Source organism: Hypomesus nipponensis, chromosome 26 (assembly GCF_054491055.1).
Source record: "Hypomesus nipponensis isolate SF chromosome 26, ASM5449105v1, whole genome shotgun sequence".
Lineage (NCBI taxonomy): Eukaryota > Metazoa > Chordata > Actinopteri > Osmeriformes > Osmeridae > Hypomesus > Hypomesus nipponensis.
In genome coordinates, this window is record NC_140386.1 from 8,989,411 (window position 1) to 9,016,992 (window position 27,582).

At 54.2% G+C, this 27,582-nt stretch overlaps 2 protein-coding genes across 6 annotated transcripts; one reads left to right on the top strand and one right to left on the bottom strand.

Moving 5' to 3' along the window:
• Positions 1-1,056: 1,056 nt before the first annotated feature.
• prg4b (proteoglycan 4b) lies at positions 1,057-7,573 on the top strand. Of its 2 annotated transcripts, XM_084692403.1 has the most exons (15): positions 1,057-1,213; positions 1,363-1,443; positions 1,788-1,904; positions 2,020-2,142; positions 2,388-2,462; positions 2,575-2,643; positions 3,141-3,200; positions 3,306-3,590; positions 3,732-4,484; positions 4,856-4,942; positions 5,206-5,342; positions 5,438-5,594; positions 5,722-5,829; positions 6,073-6,201; positions 6,852-7,573. In XM_084692403.1, exons 2-15 carry the CDS (start codon positions 1,377-1,379, stop codon positions 6,962-6,964), a joined length of 2,280 nt encoding a protein of 759 aa, XP_084548529.1. In that variant the 5' UTR covers positions 1,057-1,213; positions 1,363-1,376; the 3' UTR covers positions 6,965-7,573. The 2 variants fall into 2 exon arrangements, with proteins under 2 accessions (XP_084548529.1, XP_084548530.1); XM_084692404.1 differs by lacking the exon at positions 2,388-2,462.
• On the bottom strand, positions 6,998-27,399 carry tprb (translocated promoter region b, nuclear basket protein). 4 transcript variants are annotated; one of them, XM_084692402.1, is made up of 49 exons: positions 27,237-27,399; positions 26,744-26,848; positions 26,561-26,634; positions 26,380-26,476; positions 26,151-26,254; positions 25,841-26,005; positions 25,448-25,540; positions 25,277-25,357; positions 25,089-25,176; positions 24,640-24,780; positions 24,354-24,460; positions 24,032-24,229; positions 23,680-23,787; positions 23,293-23,519; positions 23,045-23,208; positions 22,765-22,907; positions 22,443-22,591; positions 21,397-21,559; positions 20,887-21,021; positions 20,548-20,688; positions 20,035-20,388; positions 19,781-19,933; positions 19,537-19,653; positions 19,194-19,397; positions 18,472-18,656; positions 17,992-18,139; positions 17,708-17,845; positions 16,600-16,731; positions 16,243-16,373; positions 15,887-16,097; positions 15,421-15,567; positions 15,064-15,262; positions 14,822-14,883; positions 14,007-14,080; positions 13,659-13,855; positions 12,713-12,982; positions 12,387-12,551; positions 12,166-12,254; positions 11,762-12,025; positions 11,516-11,659; positions 10,438-10,534; positions 9,829-9,980; positions 9,551-9,619; positions 9,384-9,475; positions 9,171-9,292; positions 8,636-8,734; positions 8,358-8,535; positions 7,845-7,963; positions 6,998-7,739 (listed from the first exon to the last, which is right to left on the bottom strand). In XM_084692402.1, the coding sequence occupies exons 1-49, from the start codon at positions 27,385-27,387 to the stop codon at positions 7,543-7,545; spliced, it is 7,143 nt and encodes a 2,380-aa protein (XP_084548528.1). In that variant the 5' UTR covers positions 27,388-27,399; the 3' UTR covers positions 6,998-7,542. The 4 variants fall into 4 exon arrangements, with proteins under 4 accessions (XP_084548528.1, XP_084548526.1, XP_084548525.1 ...); XM_084692400.1 differs by having other exon boundaries at positions 12,166-12,246; positions 12,388-12,551; positions 14,690-14,883; XM_084692399.1 differs by having other exon boundaries at positions 14,690-14,883.
• Positions 27,400-27,582: the final 183 nt, after the last annotated feature.

The window sequence follows — 27,582 nt, forward strand, 5'->3', positions numbered from 1 at the left end:
ATTTCTAAGTTCTGCCACCTCCCCTCTGTTAAATATATTCGCCCATTTAGGCTATCAGTGACCCAAACGTACCTGCGATAATACAAGCTTTAACTAAGTTCAGGTGGGATACTTTATAGAGCATAATCATTTTAATGGCCTACAGATGGGCAACATGGACGTCAAATGTTTCCATATGTGGGTCAGACAAACTGTCACAACTACAACACCTTTAATGACAGGATGCATGTGAGCTTATTGTAAAGGGCTCATCAGTCCTTTGTAAATTTGGTCTTCGGTCTTCCAAAACAACAAAACGCTTCTCCAAACGGCTCTATCCTAGCAAAAGTTACAGAGGGGGTACACATAATATCAGGTGAAAAAACGGCCTGATAGAATGTGTAACTTCCTAAAAAAGAGCAGACATCTCCATATTATCTCAGGTTGTTCATTGTGACCAAAAGAACACAGAAAATAACACACATGATGGCAGGACAGACCCATTGCATGTTAAGGGAGGGGGTACACATTATATCAAGTGAAAAAACCGCCGATATAATGTATCCCCTCTGTAACTTAGAAAACAGCATACTTTCTCAATATTATGTCAGGTTGTTCATTGTGACCAAAAGAACACAGAAAATAACGTAATGTAACAGACAAATCAACATATTTATGTAGCTAGATAAATGAGTCCCTTGTTAGTATGGAAAACCCTGTCGAGTCTTCCACTTCGCTATTTGTTAAATTTAAGAAGGGAATTCGAAGTGCAGCGGTTAAACTCCGCTTCTCTCAGTGCACACACGCTCCCGCGGCCAGGGGATACAAAACCTAGCGGGGATAAGTGCTTGGCACGACACCTGTCAAAGTAAATTGGAGAAAAATCACAGATCGTATGAAATCTGTGATTTGCGGTTAATAAAAATCTTACGATTTGGCTCCGAAAATTAAATGTAATTGAAAAAAGTGGAATTTGTGTCTAATGTCTGATGTCATGACTTGGCACAAAAAAACAAAAACGAGTGAGTTCGGAACAAGTTCTTAAAAATGTGAGGGGGCGAATGTGCAGTCGTTGCCACCCAAGAGCGTAGGAGGACGTTTCCGAGATCACCTAATTGGACTGGACCGCTGATAAACTGGAAACATTTCTCAATACAAACACACTCCTTATAAAAGCATACATCCAGTTTTCTAAAGACTCAAGACGATTTGGACAGGGATTTGCTCTCTCAAGGTAAGCTGAAGAGATCACCTTTCTCAAACTGATCCGTTCATATTCTATGCTTTGTTTTGCAGATACTTAGCTATCGTTAGTTATTCATGATTGTATGGTTACACTTAATTGTATTATCATATGTTCCCCTTGTTTGTCCTTCTGTTTAGGTTCATAAGTGAAGATGACTGTCTCAGTGCTTTCTGCTATAGTTTTACTGGCCTGTACCGTACCATCAAGTGTCGCTCAGTGTGAGTATACGCATACAGCCAAACTTGAATCCTTCAATGAAAAACTGTTGTGCGTAAACTACCAAGCAAAGGCCAGCAATCAGCCTCGGAGATCCTTGATGTTCAATCTAGTTTCAAGAAATGTATGAGTCCGTACTGATTGTCCCTGCAGATTTGTTGACCCAATCATAAATGATTAACTAGGAAAGTGGGAATATTTACCACTGGTCACTTGTTCTCTTTTTCGGGGTAAATACTTTGTGTTGGAAAAACAGGAATCATATGACACTGATATTGCAGTGCTTTACGGTGTCTTTGAGCAGTGTTTTCCAAATGCCTTCTACTTTGTGATTTTTAATCTGTAGCAAGCTGCAGTGGAAGATGCGGCGAGGAATACTACAGAGGTTTTATGTGCCACTGTGACTACGAATGTATCGTTCACGACGAGTGCTGTAAAGACTACATATCCCAGTGCACCACCAGTAAGGCCCTCGCCCAACGTCCCATTCCTCCCCATGAGGCTATTGGTGTGGCTCCTGTCAAGATGACAGACAACCTAATACAGTGATACTGACGGCTGTATTACTTGTCTGACAGAGGATTCATGCAAAGGACGTTGTGGAGAGGCGTTCAAGAGAGGCAGGGGTTGTACATGTGATGCAGACTGTCAGCAGTTCAACCAGTGCTGCCCAGACTTCAAGAACAACTGTGATCCAGAAGGCAGGTCTCCCCCATCGGTTTCCCCTCACGGTTTCATGAAATAAAACATTTTAATGTTATGTTAAAAACTTAAAAAAAGCATGTAGTGGTTAGTCCAGTCCTGTTTTGTGGTTTGAATTTCATTCTTTGTGGTCAAGCATGAAGGCATGCTATTTAGGTTATATGCATGTAGATATGCACGCAAGGCAGCTGCATGAAAGCATCAGTTTATCGTTCACTTATCTCTGTTTTGGTAACTACCACAGAAACAAGCAAAGGACCAGCCAGTACACCAGCGAAGACTAGTTCATGCGATAAAATAAACGATAACAAACCAACAGGTATCATTTACGAAGCAATAGCTATGAGAGACAGCAGCTTTTAGCTATACGTAGGAAACAATTACGTAGGAGGTAGAAAACTCTAGTCGTTTGACATCCAACAATTCTGCAGATTCTCAGACTCAACCAGCCGAACAGCCAGAGGAGACTCCCATAAACGGCAACGTGGAAGAGGACCAAGGTAAGGATCTCTTTAAAATCTTAAATAGTTACTTACTATTATTCATCCATTCGTTGCTCGTATAGAGCCTCAACAAAGCATTAAAATGAAACGTCAAGTCATAACTGTCCCTTGGCGGTTTTAACAGGACGCCTTTGATAATCCAATATTTCTATTTAAAATGGCCCTAATCAGTGACGGACGTTTTTGTGAGTGTGACATCCAGACTTGGCTGTTGCTCTGTGGCTTATGGGTTTGGAGTCAGCAGTGTCCAAGTTTCCTCTGCGAGGGCCAAGGGCTCTGGCCCAGCTCCTCTGACCAAGAAAAATACAGGGAAATAATGTAATTATAAGTGGACTGTGAAGTTGCACAACAGGCACAGAATCCAAAGGCAAGAGAGGACAAGCGTGGACGAAAACACTCAAATGAGGGCATGCTTTGAGGGGCTTCTCACTTAAAGGTCAGTTCAAAATGTAGGCTGGTTTTGTATGACTGAACTGTGTGATTCAAATTTTCAGATTTACCTGAGAGTGAATTCAGTCCACTAACCCCAGAAGCCCCACAGGATCCCTTTGACGGTGAGACAGGTCCTTTTAAACAGTTTTCAACAACAGCATGTCACACAGTCAAAGGTAATAGAAATAATCATGTTCTCTCCTTCCCCTTCATCCCTTCTTTGACAGATGTGATAGGTGAGACCTACCCAAACATCCCTACCGACAAAGGGCTGGAGGTTCCCCCTATCCCAGAAGCCTCGAGTGGATACGAACCCTCCCCCTCTGACCTGCCTGAGACTGTCCCCTCTGAGCCCTCCCTGACCCTGACCACCCCCTGGGTAGACATCCAGGATGACCCTGAGCAAGAAGCCACTGCGGAGGAGACCTTCACAACCCTACCTGGGGACCAGGAGGGAGACTCGGGTCCTACCGACGACCCTCCCACACAGACCGTCCCCGACGGCGAAGCAGGTGTGTGTGTGACCGAGCCGTTTGACCTCTTAAGGTCATCTTAACGTGAAGTGAAACGTCTCCTTTAAGCAATCCACCTCTGTCTCATTGGATTGACGTCAAATCTAACGCCATCTCACGTCACGTTTTTCCATCGCCCAGACTCTCCCAGTGATCTCGAGGGACAGCCTGAGCCCACTCTCCCTGGATCCCCCTCCGCTCAGCCCAGCTCAGAGCCCCAGACGTCTCCTTCCCCTGCTGAGAGCGACGCCCAGCCTGACGAACAAGGCAAACCACAGCCTGACACCCAGGATGTGGACAACGAATCTCTTACTAATGGCACCAAGAGCCCCGTGCCTGACCCAGAAAGTGCAGGTGACCTGATCACCACCACAGCCTCTCCCCCAACCTCTCCAGGCCCCACCAAGAACCCACCGTCCCCAGACGACTCCAAGCCTACCCCTGCTTCTCCAGACAGCACCACCCCCTCCACCAACCCGCTTGACCCCGAGGTCACCACCCTGGCCTCAGAGCAGGACGCCTCAAACGATGCCCCGACAGCCACAACCGTCTCTCCCTCTGAACCTCAGGTTTCCAAGGGAACCTCCAGCACTCCAGTGTCTGAGGACGACCCTGAGCCTAAACCCAGTTCAGAGACCGAAGGTGAAATTTCTGACCCCAAAGCTCAAGATGAATCCATGACAACACTGGCAGCCTCTGTGAAGGAAGGGGATGATACAGCTGTAGAGGAAACCTCCACAGACCCCATGAAGCTCATACCAACCCCAGCCAAACCAACCCCAGCTAAACCAGCCCCAGCCAAACCCAGCTCAAAACCGAAGCCCAAACCGACCAAGCCCAGCTCTGACCTTGCCCAGGCTCTGGGCACATATAACCCCAGAGATTTCCAGTCAGGTAGGACCCCAGTCTTCCTTTCGTCTTAAAGTTTTCTAAGCTGTAATTTATTTCCCTTCTGTTTTACTACTGAGCAGTATATGAATTTGCCAGACATTCAGCTTAGATTTTTGTGACTATGAAAATCTCTTCTCAAGAAAGACTGCAGTGTGTGTTAACTGTCAGAAGTGTCGGTTTACCCAGACCATAACCAGGCAGCTTGTTGAATTTTTTTTTGGGGGGAAAGCACTCCTTCAAAAAGTAAGCATTGGAAAATCATTAGCCAGTTCACACCCAAACCGGCTCAAGTCTGGCTTCAATCTCCAGTTTTCCATGCCCCTCCTCTGCTCCCTGCTCACGCACGTGTCCCCTAACGCGTTCCTTATTTCCAGATGACAACAACAACACCAACCTCTGCACCGGGCGCCCAGCAGGTGCCACCACCACACTGAGGAACGGCACCGTCGTGGTGTTCCGAGGTCAGTGGCCGACGCTAACCCCAACCTACCAAACGGTTCCACCCTGTTTTACACCTTAGAACATGTTCCTCATCTTAGAATGTCCACAGGAATGAAGATTCTCCCAACAGAGCAGGAAAAGTTTTTTCCGATAATATATATATATATTTTTTTGTTGTTGAGGGAGTTATTTAAAAATATGTTGTTGCACGAGTGTCAAAAGACAAATTGAGGATGCTATAGATGATGAGGATGGATGACTGTACTGTTCTGGTTCTTGTTAGGACACTATTTCTGGGTGCTGGACCGCTTCAGAAACCCAGGTCCTGCCCGTGGGATCACAGACACGTGGGGCGTCCCCTCTCCCATCGACACAGTCTTCACGCGCTGCAACTGCCAGGGCAAGACCTACATCCTGAAGGTAAACACCCCCGGTTCTCACAGAAACCTACTCGATTGGTAGCTGCCTTGTGTCCTGAGCTAAGCGATGTGTGCGCGTCTTGGAATCTCGTGCAGGGACCTCAGTACTGGAGGTTTGAGAACGGCATGGTGGACCAAGGATACCCTAAGCTGGTTAGCACTGGCTTCGACGGGCTTCAAGGCCAGATCACCGCTGCCCTGTCTGTGCCTGAGTACCGCAGAAGAGGAGAAGCGGTTTACTTTTTCAAGAGCGGTGAGAGAGCTGAGCAGTGGTTGGTGTTAACGATACATCCAACCACAGTATTGATTCAGGTTGTAAAGCAAGTACAAGTCGTTTTTTGTGTGTCACTTGACAACTCTCATGGGATTGGCTCTTCCAGGGGGATTAGTGCAGAGGTATTCTTACAAGCAGGGCACCAGTCCAACCTGTGGGAAGAAGGTACAATATGCTATGTACACCCCACGCAACCGGGTTGCCAGACAAGCAGGTAATAAATCCTCTCGTTTCGACTTCTGGGGGAGGGGGTTGGAATACAGAGCAAGGTTCACAGCGTGTAAACAGATGATGCACTAAAACAAACATGTTACAAACAACTGTCCCCCTCTTTATGTGGGTGGGAGTTCTTGATGTACTGGAAGAACTAACACAGTATTATCAACTGACAGGACACTAATAACAGACGATGTAAGCTACTAAAAAAGAGTGAATGTTTTTGTGCGTACCCATCCAGCTTCTCCTCTGGGGCCGGCCATCAACATCCGTGTGACCTGGAAGGGCTTCCCCTCCACCGTGACCTCCGCCGTGTCCATCCCCAACCACCGCTTAGCCGAGGGCTACAGCTACTACGTCTTCTCACGGTGTAAGCACACGCAACCACACGGCTCTCACCACGGAGCAACCTTTCCCAGCCCTCGTCCTCGTGACCCCCTCGTCCTCTTGACCCCCTGGGTCCTCGTGACCGCCTGGTTCTGGTGACCTTCCTGCTCCATCTGAACGAGTCGTTATCAGGCTTCTGCCGAGCGTGTTAAACGACCCATTCATAATGAAACAGGCGTACGGGAGCTGGGAAACTTCTAGAACGTGCAGGGCAGGAGATCCCTGAGGACCAGGGTTAAGAAAGGCTGCCATAAGAGGAAAGGCAACAGGAGGGCGTCGCCCTGCATCACATCTCCAGTAAAAACCCCCACCCCTGCCCGTCAGTTAGTTAGTTCACCCCGCACCTGTCTGCAGTTACGAGATGCGTGTTAACCTCTCGCACACGTCATGTCTGACCAGAAACACGTGTCCAGGCTGGGGTGACTCATCCGTCCAAGTGGTCGAGTAAACAAGCTTGACAACGTCTAGTCATTCTGTCACTAAAGAAACATCAACAGAAACTCTGAATCTCACCTCTCTGCCAAGACGCTCCCCATGACTACGGCCAATTCTATCCCGTATCTGCCAGTCAAATGATAATACTTTGTGTATATTGTACTCATATCTTATTTTCTCTCTCTGTATTTTTCTTAGCTAAATACTACAATGTCAAGATGGAAGATCGTCCTGTTCTGGCCACGCCCATGAGCCTATCTCCCAAGAAGAACTCAGCGAAGGACTTCTTCAACTGTCCAAAGACAGTCTGACAACTCCAAACAAACTTGCAGCACAAACTGTCACAGATTTCCAAACTTTATTAGCATTGTCCATAAAACAAATGGCTTCCGCCAGGACTGCTTTCGCAAACATTACAAGTACAAATACTAGGATTCAGATTGAGGAAACCACACACACACACACACACATCATAGGGACTAATGATAACCAGCGTCATAGAATCAGAGGCTATATAAGACAGCTCCAGTGATTAAAAAAGTATTTTGAGATGGAATTATGATGAACACTATTTGCTATATTGTTGATGTCAAATATGTACACTACATGGCACAGGACGTCTGCCTTCCTAGACTAGAAGTCGACTGTTGGGGTCATATTCTATGACTTCTGTTTCTATGACAATGCCACGGATACAGGAATGATGTTGAAGTGTCTGATTGGTGCTTTATCTGGCGAATCGTCTCCCATGGATACCTCGAGACAGCAATGTCTGACCTGGAGCAACCAAACGACACAACAAGAAAAATCAGAACCCGCTTTACCGGTGTACAGTGCCTGTATCACTGTGTTGTTTCAGATGACTTTTTGAATGTTCTGTATTCTTCATTTAAATAAAAATGTATAATGAGAAGTATGAATCTTGGGGTGTTTGCATCATTAAGTTACGAGCCGTGTGTGTGTGTGTGCGTGTGACTGTGTTTATTTGTGTCCCACCTCTCTTGGTGCGCCCGCGGTTGTCAGTCCAGCGCTGCAGCTGTCTGGGGGGTCTGGAGACCCTGGGCTGGCTGCTGCTGCTGCTGGGGTCTGAGAGTGGAGGACAGGAGAGGTTAGGGAGGGAGGGAGGGAGGTGTGGAGGGTGAGGGAGAGTGGGTGTAGTGTCGTGTGGAAGAGAGAGGGGTCTCCCAGAACCTGCTGAGCTGGAGGAAGGCTCCTGGCTGGTGGAGGGCAGGCTGGCATCGTCTGACGGCTGGAAGGGCTCCTCCGACTCCCCCTGGGACACAGACTCCAGAGAGGCCTCCACACTGGCCCTGACACACAGAGAGACAGAGAGTGAGAGACACAGAGAGAGAGAGAGACACAGAGAGACACAGAGAGAGAGACACACAGAGAGAGAGAGAGAGACACACAGAGAGAAAGACACAGAGCGAGAGAGAGAGACACAGAGAGAGAGAAAGAGACACAGAGAGAGAGAGACACACAGAGAGAAAGACACAGAGCGAGAGTGAGAGACACAGAGAGACACACAGAGAGAAAGACACAGAGAGAAAGACACAGAGCGAGAGACACAGAGAGACACACAGAGACAGAGACACAGAGACACAGAGAGAGAGAGAGAGACACACACGCGCACACACACAATTAAAGAAGGTGAAAACCCCTGGGCCTGGCTGCTTCAGGTGTGTGATGGTGTCATGGCCCCACCTGTCTCCCTCTCCCTCCATGAAGACGTCGTCTCTCTCCTCTGGGCTGGGCCCGGACGGCCCCGCCACGCCCGCGGTGGAGGTGCTCACCATGGCGACGGTGGAGGTGCTCACCACGGCGACGGACTGGGAGGCCACGGCCGGCCCCTCGGAGGTCAACATCTCGGGGAACACCGTCACTGGAGGAGGACAGGGGCGTCGCCGTGGCGATGAGCACGTTGTTCTGTCGGTGGAGGCGGCGTGGTGCGGAGAGACGGGGTGTCTGTGTGTGTGTGTTACCTGGGGCAGCCACCGGCAGGGGGATGGTGGGTACACTCCTTCCCCCAGACTCCTCCTCCTGAGTAGCCAGGAAGAGAGGACTGTCGTATATCCCCAGACCTACAACACACACAGAGAGAGAGAGGCAGAGAGAAGCAGAGAGAGAGGCAGAGAGAGGCAGAGAGAGGCAGAGAGAGAGGCAGAGAGACAGAGAGACAGAGACAGAGAGACAGAGAGGGGCAGAGAGAGAGAGGCAGAGAGAGGGAGAGAGAGGCAGAGAGAGAGAGAGGCAGAGAGAGGGAGAGAGAGGCAGAGAGAGAGAGAGGCAGAGAGAGAGAGAGAGAGAGGCAGAGAGAGAGAGACAGAGAGAGGCAGAGAGAGAGAGACAGAGAGAGGCAGAGAGAGAGACAGAGAGAGACAGAGAGAGAGACAGACAGACGAGACAGAAAGAACAGGAGCATTGTCATGCTTCCTTACTGACAGGAAGGTCATGTGTTGATGGATAGACGGGGTGTGGGTGCGTGGCGGGTCAGGGCCCCAGGCCCCCCAGGCGTACCTCCTTGCGAGGCCAGCTGCCCCAGGTCGGAGTGGGAGGAGGAGGAGGAGGCCATGCTGGTCTGGGACGCGTCCTCCTGGAGCCCAAACCTGAACCTGGACACACCTGCCACCTGGGGAGAGCTGCTCAGAGAGGAGGGGGAGGGAGGGTGAGGAGGACAGACTCTGGGGTTAAGGACCAGGGGTGGATGTGTGTGTGTGTGTGTGTACATACTGGATGGCCTCGGCGAAGCCGTCAGAGCGGTGAGGCAGAGGCAGGGTCGGGGTGCTGGGAACCATCCGGTCATCGTCCTCGAAGAAGAGTTGCTATGGAGACGAGAGAGGACGTCACACGCACGCACACGCACGTGTTACAGAGGGTGGTGAGAGGCTGGAACTTACAGCGCTGCTGGCCATGCCCGGGGTCAGCTGCAGGCCTCGGCCTACTGACGGCCGACGGATGGGAATACGCTGGAAAGCACACACACACACACACACACACACACACAGCTGGTTAACAAGAACTGTCTCACACACACACACACCCACACACCAAGAACTCTCTCACACACACACACCAAGAACTCTCGCGCACACACACCAAGAACTCTCGCGCACACACAACAAGAAATCTCTCTCACACACACACACACACACACACGAGAGAGCCCGGTACACACCTGGAACTGTGCAGGGGGCCCCAGCTCCTGGGGGGGGGCAGGGAGGATGTTCAGGCGGGGGGGCAGAGAGAGGGGCGGTCTCCGTGGCGACTGGGGCATGCGGGAGGCAGAGCTGTTTGGCTCAGAGGAGAAGACCTCCATGGAGCTCTCAACTGAGACAGGCGGGTCAATAACACGGAGGACTCGCGTTAGAAATCCTGCAGATTTGGGGATTTCCTGTATAACACTTCAATTACCACCAAAACTATGTCTGGATATAGGCTGAAATAAGGCTTGATAAAAAAAAGTGCATTGCAGCACTAATGGATTTCAACTGTATCTGACTTCAACACGTTCATCCCTGTCCCAGACAGACTTTACTAACACGTTACAGCAGCTCGCTGAATGACGGGAGTGTAGACTGTGTGGGCTAGACTGTGTGGGCTAGACTGTGTGGGCTAGACTGTGTGGGCTAGACTGTGTGGGCTAGACTGTGTGGGCTAGACTGTGTGGGCTAGACTGTGTGGGCTAGACTGTGTGGGCTAGACTGTGTGGGCTAGACTGTGTGGGCTAGACTGTGTGGGCTAGACTGTGTGGGCTAGACTGTGTGGGCTAGACTGTGGTTCTTACAGCTGGGTGTCTGGGAGTCGGCCGCTCGCTGGGTGGAGTCAGACGCACCCAGACTCTCCTCTGTCTCTGTGCCCGGGTCTGTGACATCATCAGCCCCCTGAGGAGAGAGACAGAGAGACAGAGAGGGAGAGACAGAGAGAGAGAGACAGAGAGACAGAGAGACAGAGAGACAGAGAGACAGAGAGACAGAGAGACAGAGAGACAGAGAGAGAGAGAGAGAGAGAGAGAGAGAGAGAGAGAGAGAGAGAGAGAGAGAGAGAGAGAGAGAGAGAGAGAGAGAGAGAGAGAGAGAGAGAGAGAGAGAGAGAGAGAGAGAGAGAGAGAGAGAGAGAGAGAGAGAGAGAGAGAGAGAGAGAGAGAGAGAGAGAGAGAGAGAGAGAGAGAGAGAGAGAGAGAGAGAGAGAGAGAGAGAGAGAGAGAGAGAGAGAGAGAGAGAGAGAGAGAGAGAGAGAGAGAGAGAGAGACAGAGAGAAACAGAGGGAGAGAGACAAGAGAGATGGGGAGAGAGACAGCGAGAGCGAGAGAGAGAGAGACAGCGAGAGAGAGAGACAGCGCGAGAGCGAGAGAGACACAGAGACAGACAGGAGTCAGGGGGGTCAGGCAGCGATGGAGAGCCCACCACATGCTAGCGATCATGACTCATTTCCCCGACTCAGCCGGTCCTCACTGTGAACTCTAGTAAACGTCCAGGCAGCTAGCCACACCCTGACCACACAGCCCTCCATGCAGGACTCCCTCCTCCTCCACCCAGCCAGCCAGCCCTCCACCCCGGGGACTTCACCGTCCCACCCCTCCACCAGACATCAATGGAAAGAGGCGTGGAGGACTCCTAGTCAGCGCTCAGACACTGACTCATGCTGTGAAGGCCTGGGTACAGAGAGTACAGAGGGCCTAACAGTACACACAGAGCCCCACGCAGACAGGCCAGTGACCCTACAGGCCCCTTCACTGATGGACGGAGACGAGACAAAGGGAAATGATGACAGAGGAAGTGTGTCGTTAGGAGGGCGGGGTCACACAATACTGGAAGTGTGTGTGTGTGTTGGTCTGGTCTGAGGAGTGTGTGTGTGTGTGTCACCTCGGCGTCCTCTCCTTCGTACGCCTCGTTGCCCTCTCCGCTCCCTTCGTTGCTCTCCTCTCCTTCGCCCATCCCTCCATCTTCATCCTCCTCATCCTCCTCTTCATCCTCCTCCTCCTCCTCCTCATCGTCCTGGTCGTAGTCCTGCGAGCAGGAAGACGGCTTCAGAAACACCCCATCGCTTGACCTCCTCAGAAACACATTTCCAAGTCACCAGACGCAACTTGTCAACACTCCCCTTCTCACCTGTTGTTCCTCCTCCTCCTCCTCCTCCTCCTCTTCATCTTCCTCCTCCTCCTCCTCTTCCTCGTCGTCCTCACTGTCACTCACGATGACGATGACTTCGTGCTCTGGCGGGCTGGGGGCGACCTCGTCCTCGTCCGGCAGGGACGTGATATCCAGGCGGAGGGGCCGGGACATGATCGAGAGGAGTTGGGACGGGGCCGTCTCCAGGGGGAGGGGCTGGGCCACAGGCTCCTCGGCCTGCTCCGACACAGGGTAGTCCTCCGGCTGGGGAACGTCACACACACACACACACACACACACACACACACACTGAGATACGTAGTGGAGGAGCACATCCACGTTCCTCAGTCCCACAGCAGACTAGAGGCCGTAGTCGAGGCCCACCCTGGTGCGAGAGGCCTCACCTGGCTGGTCTCCGGGGCCTCCACAGCCTCAGAAGTGGCGGGTCCCTCGGCCTCGGGGCCCTCCTCAGCCAGCACCTCCTCCTGGGGGGCCAACACCACACAACACAGTCATGAAACACCACCACTTACCCTGGGCTCTGGGGAGGTGTGATGATGGGGGCATGATAGGGGTGTGATGGAGGGGGGTGATGAGGGGCATTGAGTGGGCGTGCCGGTGCTCACCTCTGGCCCCACCCTCTGGATGATGCGGATCTTCTTGGGGATGGGGGGCTCGGAGGGGTCCTCCGGGGGGGCCTCCTGGGGGGCCTCGGAGTCTCCCGCGGAGGTCTCCACGTCCTCCTCGCGAGGCCTCTTCGACATGGAGGAGGGGCCTGGGGTGGGAGGGACTGGGGGCAGGCAGGGTCACAGCAGTTAGAACCCAGGACTCAAGACACTCGCGCACATCCGCTTAATGTCCAAAATCACGTCTCAAATCTAACAACAAGCCTGTCACACAGGCGCCGCAGCGTGAACACTGTAACCCTCTCATGTCCGCCTGCTCTCTTACATGTGCCGAACACTGCCGAGGACGTGGAGGGCCTCTCCACCTGCGAGCTGCCCACCGCCTCCATCGCCGCCGGCTCCTGATTGGCCGGCTCGGCGTGGGGCGCGCTCTGCTGCTGGGTGGGCTGGACAAAGGCGGTGGCCTGGGTCTGGCCCTGCTGGAGGGCCAGCATGGGGCTGGAGGTCTGGACGTTGGGGCTGGTGGAGCGGACCGAGCCGCTGGCGCTGCCGTACACCGTCACATGCTCCGGGGGGGCTTCGGACGACTGCATGGCTAGGGGACGGGGAGGTCAAAGGTCACAGCTGTCAGACTGCATGGCTAGGGGATGGGGAGGTCAAAGGTCACAGCTGTCAGAATGCTTCACAAAAAAAAAAAAAAGGAAAAATCCCCTCAAGTCAAAACATTTTTTAACTACACAGACGGAGAGAGGAGTCGTTCCAAGTAGGAGTGGAAAACTTTTGGGGTGCCTCACAATTCGATTCTTGGGGTCACGATTAACCCGTTAAGGAGTAGCGTTGCGCATATGTGATCGTTCGAATGCGAGTCTCACAGCACAACGTCGCTCATATGGGATTTTGAACATTCCAACTGACTATTTTCCGATAGACAAAAACTATATGAGAAATGCTATAGTATGGCTTCAAAATGTACAATGAGGAGGCTAACAAGTAACACTAGCAGATAGTAGCATTGCTACAAGTATTATGCTAGGTTGCTAGGTAACGGAAACTAACTAAAGCTAGCTAGCTTCCGTTTCGGAAAAATAACTCTGGTGGGAGCGTCAGAAATATTTAGAATTCACGCATCCAAAAGGTAAAAAAAAAATCGATTCAGGATTTTCCCGAGATGTTTGTATTTGTTATTTATTTTTACAATCGATCTGAATCGCTAGCAGACTGAATCACGATTCAAATGCGAATCGATTCCCCCTCCCGGCGGACTGGCTCACCTTCCTGGTTCTCCACCTGCGTGGTGGGCATGACGGTGGCCGTGGGGGTCGGGGTGGGCACGGTGGCCGGGGTGATCATGGGCCTGATGCTGGCCCGCGGGGTGGGCTTGTTCCCCGGGATGGCGGGCTGTTTGCCGGACGTGGCCACTAGAGGTGTGGGCTTGATGTTGGCAGTGGGTGGCTCCGAGGTACTGGCACTGGAAAACCACAAGGGGGGGGGAGGGGCTTGTTAACAGATGTAGAGCAGCTGAACGTGAGAAGCCAGAGGGTGTATGAATGCTGTGTGTGAATGCTGTGTATGGGTGTGTGAGTGGAGGCAGCAGGTGGATAGGGTGAGCGTGATCGCACCTGCCCCTGTCTGCAGCTGGGGTGGTCTTCAGACTGATCTGTCTCTGCTCTGTGCTCCTCTGTGGCTCCTGGGCCTGCAGCACACACACACACACACAAGTGAGTCAAGTGTTGTAACAGGCAGCATTTTGCATGCAGAGATATTCCAGAGGCCCCTATCTTTTGACACCTTTTCTCCTCCATCACCCAACCCTCCTCCACTTCCCAACCCTCCTCCACCTCTCTCCTCTTCCCTCCCCCCTCCCTCCCTCAACTCCCTCTCCTCCTCACCTTGCTGGGCCCCTCGTCCCACCCTCTCCCCCTCCTCCTCCTCCTCCTCACCTTGCTGGGCCCCTCGTCCCCCCCTATCCCCCTCCTCCTCCCCCTTGGGCCCCTCGTCCGTAGGCTCCCCCCTCACCTTGCTGGGCCCTTCGTCCCTGGGCTCCCCCCTCACCTTGCTGGGCCCCTCCTCCCCCTCACCTTGCTGGGCCCCTCCTCCCCCTCACCTTGCTGGGCCCCTCCTCCCCCCTCCTCCCCCTCACCTTGCTGGGCCCCTCCTCCCCCCCTCCTCCCCCTCACCTTGCTGGGCCCCTCCTCCCCCTCACCTTGCTGGGCCCCTCCTCCCCCCTCCTCCCCCTCACCTTGCTGGGCCCCTCCTCCCCCTCACCTTGCTGGGCCCCTCCTCCCCCCCTCCTCCCCCTCACCTTGCTGGGCCCCTCGTCCCTGGGCTCGTCTCTCTGCTCCTGTCTCTCCTGCTGCTCCCTGAGCTCCCTCAGCTCGCGGTCCTGCCGGCTCAGACGGCCCTCGTACTGGGACTTGAGCGCGCTCACCCTCACCTCCAGCTCCTCCCTCTGCTGCTTCAGCTCCTCGTTCTCCTTCTGAAGCTGCTCCTTCGAACCTGGGGAGGCGCAGGGGGAGGGGGGTCAGAGGTCAGGAACAACAAATACTCAAGAGAATGAAAACGCCAGGACAAGAGACCGATTTCTACGATTATTATTGGGATGTCTCTCTCCTTCCTCTCCCCCCTTAGAGACCCCACCTCCTGGGCCTCTCTCAAGGAGGGCGGTGCGCTCTGTACCTGTCAGCTGGTTGATCTTCTGCCTGGCCACCAGTAAGGCCTTCCTGGTCTTCTCCTCCTTGTCGCTAATCTGCTGACGGAGAGTCTCCTCCAGGGAGGCCTTCTCCTGGAGGTCCTGCCTCAGCCGGGACAGCTCCCCCTGCAGGCGGGAGGTCTGCTCCTGGGCCACCCGCACCTCAGCCTCGCGCTCTCCAACCGCCTGAGGGGGGGGGAGGGGGAGGAGAGAGTCAGGACAGGTGAAAGGGTCAGGACAAAAGATTTGTAAACAAAAGTGAAAAACGCGTATATATCAAGGAGGTGAACACACACACACACACACACACACACACACACACAACTCAGACCACCATCTCTGACCTTGTTGAGGTTCTCCACCTGGCTCTCCAGGTCCTTGTTCTGGGTCTCAGCCTGGGTCAGGGAGCCCTTCAGGGCCTGCAGCTCCTGGGCCGAGGCCTGGCGGGCCTCCTGGTCCTGGGCTGGGACCGACGCTGCCTCCGCCACAATCTGGAGATCCAGAACAAGCAGTCAACCCACACCGCTTTTGTTGTTGTTGAAAATACATCCATTGAAAATACATTCATTTTGTGTTTCAACAAATGTTTTGGGGGAAAATTATCCCCAAGAAAAAAAAGGGGGAGAACTATTTTCTTGAAAAAAAAAAAATATATATATATATATAAAAACGAAATGGGTTTGCATAATTTCTTTACTTTTTCCTCAATTTTAATGCTTTAATGGACAAGTGTGAAAAGCATGGTAGACTTGCAGCAAAGGGCCCCGGGCCGGACTCAAACCCGCTTGCTCTGGCTTTAGCTCGACTCACCCTGTCGTGCTCCACCTTGAGCTCGTCGTACTGGGTCTTGTAGCGCCGGCCGATCTTCTTGACCTGGGTGATGGTGCGGCCCTTCTCCTGGACCTCCAGGGTCTTGGCCTCCACATCCTTCCTCAGGGAGTCCCTCTCTGCGGTCAGCCTGCCCAGGCTCTCACGCAGATTGGACAGCTGGGTCTGCAAGGAGGTCACGGAACCACCACTCCTGGTGTGTGTGAGAGAGAGAGAGACAGAGAGAGACAGAGAAAGAGAGATTCACCCAACAGTGACTAGCAGGTAAAGAACACAGACGTAAACAGCAGTAAAGAGAGGGTCTTTCTGCAGACGTCCTGTCCCCCCCTCCTCCTCACCTGGCCACCTCCGCCTTGAGCTTGCCGGTCTCCTCGTTGAGCGTCTGGATGCGTTTCAGGTGACCCTCCTTCTCAGAGTGCATGCGCTTGTACTCCTCCGGGTCTGTGTCCTTCTGCTGGCTCACCAGGTGCTACGGGAACACGCCAGGGACAATTCAGCTCCCGCTCACTGACGAGGAGACCCTTACCTCATTGTGAGCTACTGCGGCCTGCGAGACTTGTCTCATGCTCTGTCATACCGTCTGTTAGTTCTGCCGTACAGCAAGTTAGGTTGACACGGGCTGGATTTAAACGTGGCGTGTAAATAAATAAAATAAAACAGATCAGATTGCTCGACCAGGAGTGTGAAAAGCTGACCTGGGTCCTGGCCTTCCAGCGCTTGACGTCGTCTTCCAGAAGCTTCTTCTCTGCCTGCAGCATGCTGGTCCTCTCACTCAGCTCTGCGTTGGCCTGCTGCACAGGCAGCACCTCGGCCTCCAGTTTACACACCTGACACAGGAAACACACTGTGAGCTGGTGTCCCCTCTCCCTCCCTCCCCACGCCAAGGAAACACACCGTGAGCTGGTGTCCCCTCTCCCTCCCTCCCCACGCCAAGGAAACACACCGTGAGCTGGTGTCCCCTCTCCCTCCCTCCCCACGCCAAGGAAACACACCGTGAGCTGGTGTCCCCTCTCCCTCCCTCCCCACGCCAAGGAAACACACCGTGAGCTGGTGTCCCCTCTCCCTCCCTCCCCACGCCAAGGAAACACACCGTGAGCTGGTGTCCCCTCTCACGCCAAGGAAACACACCGTGAGCTGGTGTCCCCTCTCCCTCCCTCCCCACGCCAAGGAAACACACCGTGAGCTGGTGTCCCCTCTCACGCCAAGGAAACACACCGTGAGCTGGTGTCCCCCCCTCCCTCCCTCCCCACGCCAAGGAAACACACCGTGAGCTGGTGTCCCCTCTCACGCCAAGGAAACACACCGTGAGCTGGTGTCCCCCCTCCCTCCCTCCCCACGCCAAGGAAACACACCGTGAGCTGGTGTCCCCTCTCCCTCCCTCCCCGCGCCAAGGAAACACACCGTGAGCTGGTGTCCCCTCTCCCTCCCTCCCCGCGCCAAGGAAACACACCGTGAGCTGGTGTCCCCTCTCCCTCCCTCCCCGCGCCAAGGAAACACACCGTGAGCTGGTGTCCCCTCTCCCTCCCTCCCCGCGCCAAGGAAACACAAACACTGAGCTGGTATCCCCTCTCAGCGGTCTAACAACTTCACCGCCTCAACAACTTCCCACAAAGACCAAAACAGTCTACTTTTGGCTGTTGGGTTTATTAGAATGCTTGTAAAAATACCTCATTTTGTCACACTGCCCCAACAAACGCCGACAGAGACTTTGCACCAAAGCAACACAACGGAACACCTGCTGGTGTTTACTGGTGTTTGTCTGGGCAGAGTGAACTGGCCTTAAGCTGGCCGTCCTTAACCAACCTTGGCCTGGGCCTGCTGCAGTTCCTGCTCCATCCTCTCCTTCTCCTCCCTCAGGATCTTGTTGGACTCCATCAGGACGCTCATGGTCTCCGTCTTCTTCATCAGCTCGTCGTGCTGGGACAGGGTCTTGGCCGTCACCTGAGGGAGGGGGCAGAAGGGATCAAATTTCAAATCATACTTCCATCGTCGAGTGCTTGTTTTAGGTGCTTGATTTCCAGGCACGGCTCTGGAGAACCCTGATCTCGACCGCTTGCGGTGTGCAATCGGTCCAGAACGCGGCTGACCTGCATCCTCTCCCTCTCTGCAGTCAGGCTGTCCTGCATCTCCTTCAGCTCCCTCTCCAGGTGCTCCACCCGCAGCCTGTGGCGCAGGCTCTCCCCCTGGGCCACCTCGAACCGCGACTCCGCTATCTCCTTCTCACGCCGCACAAACCTGGGAGGGGGGAGAGGAGGGAGAGAGGTGAAAGGGAGAGAGGGAGGTAGGAGAAAGGGAGGGAGGAGAGGAGAAAGGGAGGGAGGGAAGGAGGAGAAAGGGAGAGAGGGAAGGAGGGAGGAGAAAGGGAGAGTGGGAGGGAGGTGAAAGGGAGAGAGGTGAAAGGGAGAGAGGGAGGGAGGAGAGGAGAAAGGGAGGAAGGCGAGGAGAAAGGGTGTGAGACAAGAAAGGGACAAGACTAAGAACGCTTTCAGTAAACTGAACTGTAAGCAACTTTAACACAGACAGGCAGAAGGGGTGGGGTGGGGGGGGAGGAGGGTTCCCGTGGTTACCGGAGGATCTCCAGGACGTGCTCCTGGGACCTGGCCTCCTCGGCCAGGGAGATGGCTGCAGGGCTCTCGGTGGCCCGCTGCAGGGTGGCGGCCATCTTGCTGCTCATGGTCTGGATCTGCTCGTGGAGCAGCGTGTTCTGCCTCTGGAGCTCCTCCGAGCGCACAGACACCTTGGACATCTCTTCCTGAGGAGGGCAGAGAGAGAGACACACGGCAACATGGGAGTCAGGTGGCTGAGCGGTTAGGGAATCGGGCTTGTAATATGAAGGTCGCTGGTTCGATTCCCGGCCGTGCTAAATTACGTTGTGTCTTTGGGCAAGGCACTTCACCCTACTTGCCTCAGGGGTATGTCCCTGTACTTACTGTAAGTCGCTCTGGATAAGAGTGTCTGCTAAATGACTAAATGTAACATGAAGACCATCAGCTAGACTTGAGGAAGTCTTGACGACAACTTCAAACTGCATAGGATGTCCCAGTGTGTTTATTTACTTATTCATCTAGTGCAGTGGGACAGGTCGGACGTTGGTGAATGTATTAATGCCCTTTAAGGAGTTATCAAATGTGAATGGATGAATCTAGAGAAAGGCAATCTAGGAAAATGAAAGTGCAGGCAGTCTTTTACAAGATCGAGGACGCCAACAACCACCATTCTGGACGGGACGAGGAAGCCTGACTCCACGTCCTGCTAGTTCCCAGGTGATGTCCCCTCCCTCTCGCCCCACCTTGAGCATGTTCTCCTGCTCCTCCCAGGAGAGGCGGGCCTCCAGCAGCTGAGCGCTGGCCTGGCCCGCCCGCTCCTGCAGCTGGTGGTGGAGCTGCTCCGCCTGCAGGACCTGGGCCTTGGCTGTCTGGAGCGCCTCCACGTCCGCCGCGTGGAGCATCATCTCACGCTCGTACTTGTCCTGGGCCTCGGCCACCAGGCGCGCCTGGGGGGGGGGGGGGGGAGTTCAGAGAGTTATACCTGAGGCTAGCGTGGCTAGGCTAACGTGGCTAGGCTAACGTGGCTAGGCTAACGTGGCTAGGCTAACATGGCTAGGCTAACATGGCTAGGCTAGCCTGACCCACCTGCTCCTTGCTGTCCAGGACAGTCTGCTGGGCCTGGGAAGCAGCCAGGTCAAGCCTCTGCAGCGCCTCCTTGTGGTCGGCCTGGACACTGCTCAGCTGGCTGGTCAGTTGGCTCATCTGGTTCGGGACAAACGCAGGTATGACCAGGGGGGGGGGGGGAAACGCCAGAGGGAAACAAATCCCTTTTTCTCTGCCCCTCCCTCCCTTCATGCCCCTCCCTCCCTTCATTCCCCTCCCTCCGCACCTCCTGCTCCACAGCAGCCAGGGCTCTCCTGCTCTCCTCCTGCCTGGCCTGCTTCTCCTTCTCGGCCTCCAGGAGTCTGGTCTCCAGCTGCCGGCGCTGCTCCTCAGCCTCCTTCATACGCTGCTCCACGGAGGAGCGCACCTCGTCCGTCACCTGCACACACAACCCACAGTCACACACACACACAGGCTGACTGGGTTCATTGCAGGTTCATCTGGGTGGCTATGGGGATCAGGGGGGCCACGGGCAGGGACCTGCTTCTCCTTGTTCAGGGACTCCTCCAGGCTGTGGGCCATGGCTCGGTACTGATCCACGCTGGAGGTGGCGGTCCTCAGCCGCTCCGAAAGCTCCTCTGCCCGGGCCTCGGCCTGCCGGAGGCGGCTGCGTAGGCCCTCCGCGTCCTGGTCTGGGCTCTGGAGCCCTGGAGGAAGGGGGCCCAGGGCGGTGGGGGAGCCCAGGGAGAGGCGGGCCTGCCTGGGGGACTCGCCGGGGGCAGACTGCGACCGCAGAGAGCTGACCTCCAGCTGGGCAGCACTGAGCAGGTCCCTGGTCTTCTGGAGCTGGGACACCTGGGCCTCCAGCTGCCTTTTGGCCTCCACCTGCTGCACCTGGAGGGGAGAGAAGGAGGGGGGGGAGGAGGAGGAGGAGAGAGATAGGATGAGGAGGGAGGGTGTTAGGAGATGACGTTGCTGGATGGAGACAGGAGGAGGAGTCAAGCCGTGTTGTTCCAGGTGGAGGTCGTGAGGCGTGACGGAGGGGGAACCTACGTCCTGGGTCCTCCTGAGCACGTGCCCCTGCTCCACCTCGTGCTCCAACCTCCTCTGCAGCTGGGACAGCTCCCGCTCCAGCTTCTCCACCTGGCTGCTCAGACGCTGCCTGGTGTCCGTCTCGGAGCGCTCCAGGGTGGACTACACACACACACACACACGTGTTAGACCCATGCCTGTGTCTGATTGACCAGTTGAATGCTGTTTCTGTATATCTGTGTGCGTGTCTCCTGTATGCATGGGTTAACGTGCACCTGTGTGAGTGTTAGTAAGGATATCTGTGTGTGTGTCTCCTGTGTGTGTTGGATAATGTGTGTGTTAGTAAGTGTGTGTGTGTACCTGGATGGTCTGCAGGTTGCTGAGCAGCAGGGTTTGGCTGCGTTGCTGGCTCTGCATGGCCTCCTTCTCCTGGGTCATCTTAGCCTCCACCAGCTTCAGCTGGTCTCTCTCCCTGCGCAGGTTCTCAGCACAGCCCTGAGGGGCAACACACACACAGGGGGGGGTTGGTTTTTCTAGACTCGTGGGGTCCGACCGTTCAAAATTCTAATCTTAGAACCAGCATTCGAAGTTAAAGGTCTAATTCTACAAGTTTTACTATACTTGGTTCCCACAAGGGTAATTATACACACACACACACACACACACACACACACACACACACACACACACACACACACACACACACACACACACACACACACACACACACACACACACACACACACACACACACACACACACACACACACACACACACACACACACACACACACACACACACACACACACACACACACACACACACACACACACACACACACACGTCAGAAGGGAGCAAGCAGGTCAGACCTCGGCCATGGTGAGCTTCTCCTGGGCAGCCCTCAGGTCCTGGGTCAGGCTGTGGACGCTCTGCTCGTTCTTCTGGGCCGTGGCGGCCATCTTCTGGCCCTTCTCTCTGAGCGAGGCGATCTCCCTCCTGTAGCCCTCCACGTTGTCCTGCAGCATCTCGTACCTGGAGACCCACCAGCACACATGACACACTGCCGCACGCGTCACATGACCTCCCCAACACACTGCAGCATGGGTCACATGACCTCCCCAACACACTGCAGCATGGGTCACATGACCTCCCCGACACACTGCAGCATGGGTCACATGACCTCCCCAACACACTGCAGCATGGGTCACATGACCTCCCCGACACACTGCAGCACGCGTCACATGACCTCCCCGACACTGCAGCACGGGTCACATGACCTCCCCGACACTGCAGCACGGGTCACATGACCTCCCCAACACACTGCAGCATGGGTCACATGACCTCCCCAACACACTGCAGCATGGGTCACATGACCTCCCCGACACACTGCAGCACGCGTCACATGACCTCCCCGACACTGCAGCACGGGTCACATGACCTCCCCGACACTGCAGCACGGGTCACATGACCTCCCCGACACACTGCAGCATGGGTCACATGACCTCCCCGACACACTGCAGCATGGGTCACATGACCTCCCCGACACACTGCAGCATGGGTCACATGACCTCCCCGACACACTGCAGCATGGGTCACATGACCTCCCCAACACACTGCAGCATGGGTCACATGACCTCCCCAACACACTGCAGCATGGGTCACATGACCTCCCCAACACACTGCAGCACGCGTCACATGACCTCCCCGACACTGCAGCACGGGTCACATGACCTCCCCGACACTGCAGCATGGGTCACATGACCTCCCCGACACACTGCAGCACATGACCTCCCCGACACACTGCAGCATGGGTCACATGACCTCCCCGACACACTGCAGCATGGGTCACATGACCTCCCCGACACACTGCAGCATGGGTCACATGCCGACCCAAGGTTCCCAGGAGGAAGCTCACCTCTTGGAGGCGAACTCCAGCTGGGTGGAGATCTTGGCGTTCTGGGAGCGCAGGTCAGAGATCTGCTCCTGCAGCTTCTCACTCTGCTCCGTCACGGCCTTCCCGCTCTCAGCCCGCTCCCGCTTGTAGGAGGAGAACACTTCCTGCAGCTGTGCACGCACACACACACACACACCTTTAATACCAATAACCCAGGAAACAACCAATCCACTCATTTCTACATTACAGAACAGGAAAAATACATCAATTGAGGGCACCAATTGTGGAGAAACAGCGACCTCTGGTGGCAGGAGGGGGGTCTGGAGGAGGGCGAGGGGCTCACCTGTCGCAGGGCTGCCTTCGCCTCGGCGGCCTCCGTAGACTCACTCGCCATCATCAACCCGGTGGGCGTGGCCGCGGCGGGGGTGGTGGCGGGGGAGCGGCGAGGGGTCGAGGTCAGGGAGAACTCCTCGGGGGCGGAGGGTCCTGACGAACACAAAAGGGGTCAAAGGTCACTAACCCAGCTGATCGGTGACTGAACATACGACTCCTTAACGGGCCTGCTGGGTTGTGTGTGTGTGTGTACAGGTGTTTGACAGAGGCCCACCCCCACGCCGGCTCACCTTGCGGAGGGAAGCTGGCTCCGGTGGCCTGGGCCAGCAGCACGCGGTACATGTCCCTCTGCCTCACGATGGACTCAGCCAGCTGCATCTGCTGGATGCGCTGACCCCTCAGAGCCTCCAGCTCCGCCTGGGCCTCCTGCAGACTCTGCTCCAGCTCACTCCGCCTGGGCCGGGGGAGGGAGAGGGTCAGGCATGCACACCGCCTCACACACACATATAAACCACCTAACACACACACACACACTCACTTGGAGCCGGCGATCTCCACCTCGTCCTTCTCCTGGGCGTCGCTGAGCTCCCTTAGAGCCACCAGGAGGCGCTGGTTCTGTTGCTGCAGCTCCTCCACGCCGCGGAAGGTCACCAGGTGCTGGCTGATCACCTCCGACGTGCTGCTGACGTCGGCCGAGCAGGGCTCCTCGTCCTGGGTCACGTGGTTGCCCCGCGCCTCCTCCAGCTCCAGCAGCAGCACGCGCACCTGGAAGGGGGGGGGGCGGAGCCACACCAGAACGCCTTAGAACCACCCGGAAAAACATCCCAACGACAGCGCGGCCGTTGGTTGGGGGAGAGATGTCGGGGCGGCGGGAGGGGGGAGAGGAGTTTAAGCAGAGAGGGGCAGACAGCTTTTCCAGGCCTACCTGTTGGGCCATGTCGGTCAGCTGCAGCTCACATCTGTGGTTCTCCCTCTCCAGCATGGAGGAACGCTTGTTGGACTCGTCCGTCTCCCGCTGCAGCCGGTGCACCTCCTCGACACACACACACACACACACACACACACACACACACACACACGTGAGCTTTACAATTCAAACAACAGGACACACCCAAAAATCACCCACCCAGACTCACACCCCCCCCCACACCCCCCCCCCCACCCAGAATCACACTCCCCCCACCCAGACTCACAATGCCACCCACCTACACCCCCCCCCCCCACCCCCCACCCCCACCCAGAATCATACACACGCGTGCGGGTGTGGCTGGTCTGACCTTGACGGCCTGCTCCAGCTTGGCTGACAGGCTGGCCACAGACTTCTGCATGCGTTCGTGCTCGTCCCTCTGCCGCTTGAGAAGGGGGCCCTTGGCCTCCACCTCCTGCACGATGTCGTCCAGGTACTTGTTGACCCGCTTGTTCTCCAGGCGCTCCAGCTGCAGCTGATCCTGGGCCTCCACGTACGCAGAGTAGATCTGCACACAGGAACTGCTGTCAGGCTGACAACCACGCAGGACCCCCTTGCTTTGCAGTTTCTCATCGCTGTACGATTATCTTGTTGTTGTTTTTTGGACTACACTAATGAGTCAAATTGTTTACCTCGGTCAACTTCATGCCAGGCTTGACTATCTTGGCCACGGCAGCAGCCGTTGGCGACATGGTGGTCATCAGCTCCTCTGACATCATCGAGGCCCCTCCCCCGGGACCTGCACACACACACACACACACACACACCACGACGACGAACATCCGTACACGTCAACAAACGGGATGGGTTTAAGCTGAGCCGTGGACCATTTGGACTAGGATCAACAGGCCTCCTGGGGTCAAGGTGTGCGTTGATTTGGGTCAAAAGCGTTGTTACTGTGCGTTCTGAAAGGGTCACCTCTGTGCTTGGCGTCAGACAGAAGGTCGTTGGCGTTCTCCAGCTCCTTCTCCAGACTCTGGATCTTCTCCTTCAGCTCGGCAGCCATCTTGTCCGTGGCACCGTCCGCCTCCTGCAGCCTCACCTCCAGAGCCTTGTTAGCTACAGATGGAGGGAGAGACAGAGAGAGACGGACAGAGAGAGCGAGAGACGCAGAGAGAGAGGCAGAGAGAGACGGAGAGAGAGGCGGAGACAGAGAGGCGGAGACAGAGAGGCGGAGACAGAGAGGCGGAGACAGAGAGGCGGAGACAGAGAGGCGGAGAGAGAGAGGCAGAGAGAGAGAGGCAGAGAGAGAGAGGCAGAGAGAGAGACAGAGAGAGAGACAGAGAGAGAGAGGGGACACGTCATGTTCACAGACACGGCAGGGTGAGGTGAACGGGCGGTTCTGTTGTCCGGTCGGTGTCTCTCACCCTCCCCCGCGTCCTTCAGAAGCTTGTGGAGTTCCTCCACGGCGCGGCTCAGCTCCTCGCTCTTCGAGTCGGAATCAGCCGCTGCACTCTGGAAGAAACGAGAGTTCAGTCCTGGACGGTGTCTGAGAAGGAAAACAACTTCTGTCTGTCAACAAACTAAAGGGGTGCGCCAGACTAGCGATACATACCTTGTACAAATTGGAGAGTTTGATGTTGGCGTTGAGCTCGTTTCTGAACTTCTCCTCCATGCTGGCCTGCTGTTCCTTGGCCTGGATACAAAGGGGGAAAAAAAGACTTGACACTCCTGGCTTCAGAGCTCTTTGATTTATCATTTTAAAAAGGTCCAAAAGCTCCTATACCTCTTTCAGCTTGACGATCATGTCTTCGACTTGCTTCTGAAGGCTTTCGTTTGCGGTCTTCAAACTGGACACCTGGTCTTGAACCCTGTTCAACTACAAAAGACCAGCTCATTATTAAACACCATCGTTTAATTATACATTGGAAAACAAAGAAATGTATGAATCGATACGACGAAAGCCCTGTTCATGAACCACAAGAAAGAGAGTCAGATGGCTGAGGGGTTAGGGAGTCGGGCTACAAATGACGTTGTGTCCTTGGGGCAAGGCACTTCACCCTACTTGCCTCGGGGGGGAATGTCCCTGTAGGTACTGTAAGTCTGGATAAGAGCGTCTGCTAAATGACTCAATGTAAATGTGAGAAACAAATCCGCCATGCTTGCGAAGCCTCCTCACCTCATCTTCCTTGTTGTCCAGGCTGCATTTGAGCTCCAGGATCTCGTTGCCCTTCTGTCGAGACAGGGCCAGCAGCTCCTCGCTCTTGGCCTTCAGCTCGTCATTCAGCCAGGCCGTCTGGCTCCTCAGCAGGTTCTTCTCCTGCTCCATACGCTTTTCCCTGTACTGTGGAGCAACGAGAGGGGGGCGTCACAAATCAAAGTGTTTCCCGGGTTCTCCTCTGTCTTTGTAAAGCTCTCTTTTGGAAGTCGCTTTGGATAAAAGCGTCTGCTAAACGCATAAATGTAATGTAATGCCCGGCGTGACTTGCCTTGATGTTGATCTCGGATATCTCAAGGTCGTCCAGTTTGACCTGCAGACCCATCTTGGACGCGTTGGTCTCCACCAGTTTGTCATTTACACGCCTCAGATCCTCTGGAGGGGGGGGGGGGGGATGCCACACAACACAGCCATGATTTAGAGTACTGAATATCTTCAGCTACTATGTGTCATTTAAGTAGATCTTGGTCGATGCATTTCAGTAATTTAATTAACCATACCGGTTAAATATTCGATATCCTGAGATCGTCTCTCCAATGTGCGGACCAGCTCGCGCTTCTCTGACTCGAGTTCATCTTTGGCTTTTGACAGCGCAACCTTAAAAAACAAAAACGTATGTCATTCATCCTTTCATCGGACAGGGAGAGAGAGGGGCGGTGGGATGTTTAAAGTCTACCTCACCTGCTCAGATAACAGCTTTTCTTGGGTAACTTCATATTCCCCGTTCTTTTCACGTGCACTCTTCAGTAGTTCGTCTATTAAAACGGGGACATTGATTTGTTGAAGTCACACTGAGCATTCTAGTCATGGCAGTTAGCTTCATTAGCACATGTGAGGTGAATGAACGAGGTTAATTGCATTTACCAAACTTGGATAATTCTTCTTTTAGTTTGTGGTGCTCTTGTGTCTGGGTCACAAATTCCTCCTGGCTTTGCTCAAGCCGTTTCACCTTCTCAAAAAACTGTTGCTCTGCAAAAATAAGAAGCGAAGTTAGTTACCCAAAAATACTGGGGTTCTTATGTCGAGTTCACTTGGCAAGATGCATAGCTAGCTATCGCTATTGTTGAACTAGTTTAGCCTAAAACGTTGCAACAACTTGGGTGTCTAGCTAATGCTAACTAACTACCAGGCTCCGACTACTTACTAAACTATTCGTAATCCAGTATCAACAAATCAATTGATTTTCAAACAGGGCGAAAGTAAATAAATAATACATTAAAAACGGACAATTTATAAACATAATTCCATAGGCACGCTTGTTTGATAGTAGTCACTTTCCAGTAAATATCCAGTGCCAAACAGCTAGTCGGCTAGCTCTCTAACCACACTGAAGATAGGCTACAGTACAATGCCTTACCACTGTCAACTCGGAATTGCTCCTGTTGTGCTTTCAGAGAATCTATCTCGTACTGCTGATCATAAAAAGCCTTCTCGAGTTTATTTTGTACAGCTTTGGGGAGTTTAGTTATTTCTGACCGCTCCAACACTTGCAACAACACTGCCGCCATTTTTCACTCCCCACGCACGCACGCACTTCTGAGCAATTACATCTGCACGCAACGCAGTGCATGATGGTCAATATAGTTAAACGGCAAAGTTTCTATATGGTCGTTTTTAAAACTCTTGCGAGTCATTTATTCAAGCTGAATATGTGATGAGTGATGATAATTCAGACACTATAAGTAATCTTGCAAAATCTTCAA

Bases quoted from the DNA above. Each gene is read 5' to 3' on its own strand.
- prg4b (XM_084692403.1), top strand. From the start codon at position 1,377: ATGACTGTCTCAGTGCTTTCTGCTATAGTTTTACTGGCCTGTACCGTA. The intron at 4,485-4,855 runs GTAGGACCCCAG...CCTTATTTCCAG, and splicing joins CCCCAGAGATTTCCAGTCAG to ATGACAACAACAACACCAAC. The intron at 4,943-5,205 runs GTCAGTGGCCGA...GGTTCTTGTTAG, and splicing joins CACCGTCGTGGTGTTCCGAG to GACACTATTTCTGGGTGCTG.
- tprb (XM_084692399.1), bottom strand. From the start codon at position 27,387: ATGGCGGCAGTGTTGTTGCAAGTGTTGGAGCGGTCAGAAATAACTAAA. The intron at 26,635-26,743 runs GTAAATGCAATT...CCGTTTTAATAG, and splicing joins AGAAGAATTATCCAAGTTTG to ACGAACTACTGAAGAGTGCA. The intron at 23,788-24,031 runs GTCAGACCAGCC...GTGTGTGTCGAG, and splicing joins AGCTGGAGCAGGCCGTCAAG to GAGGTGCACCGGCTGCAGCG.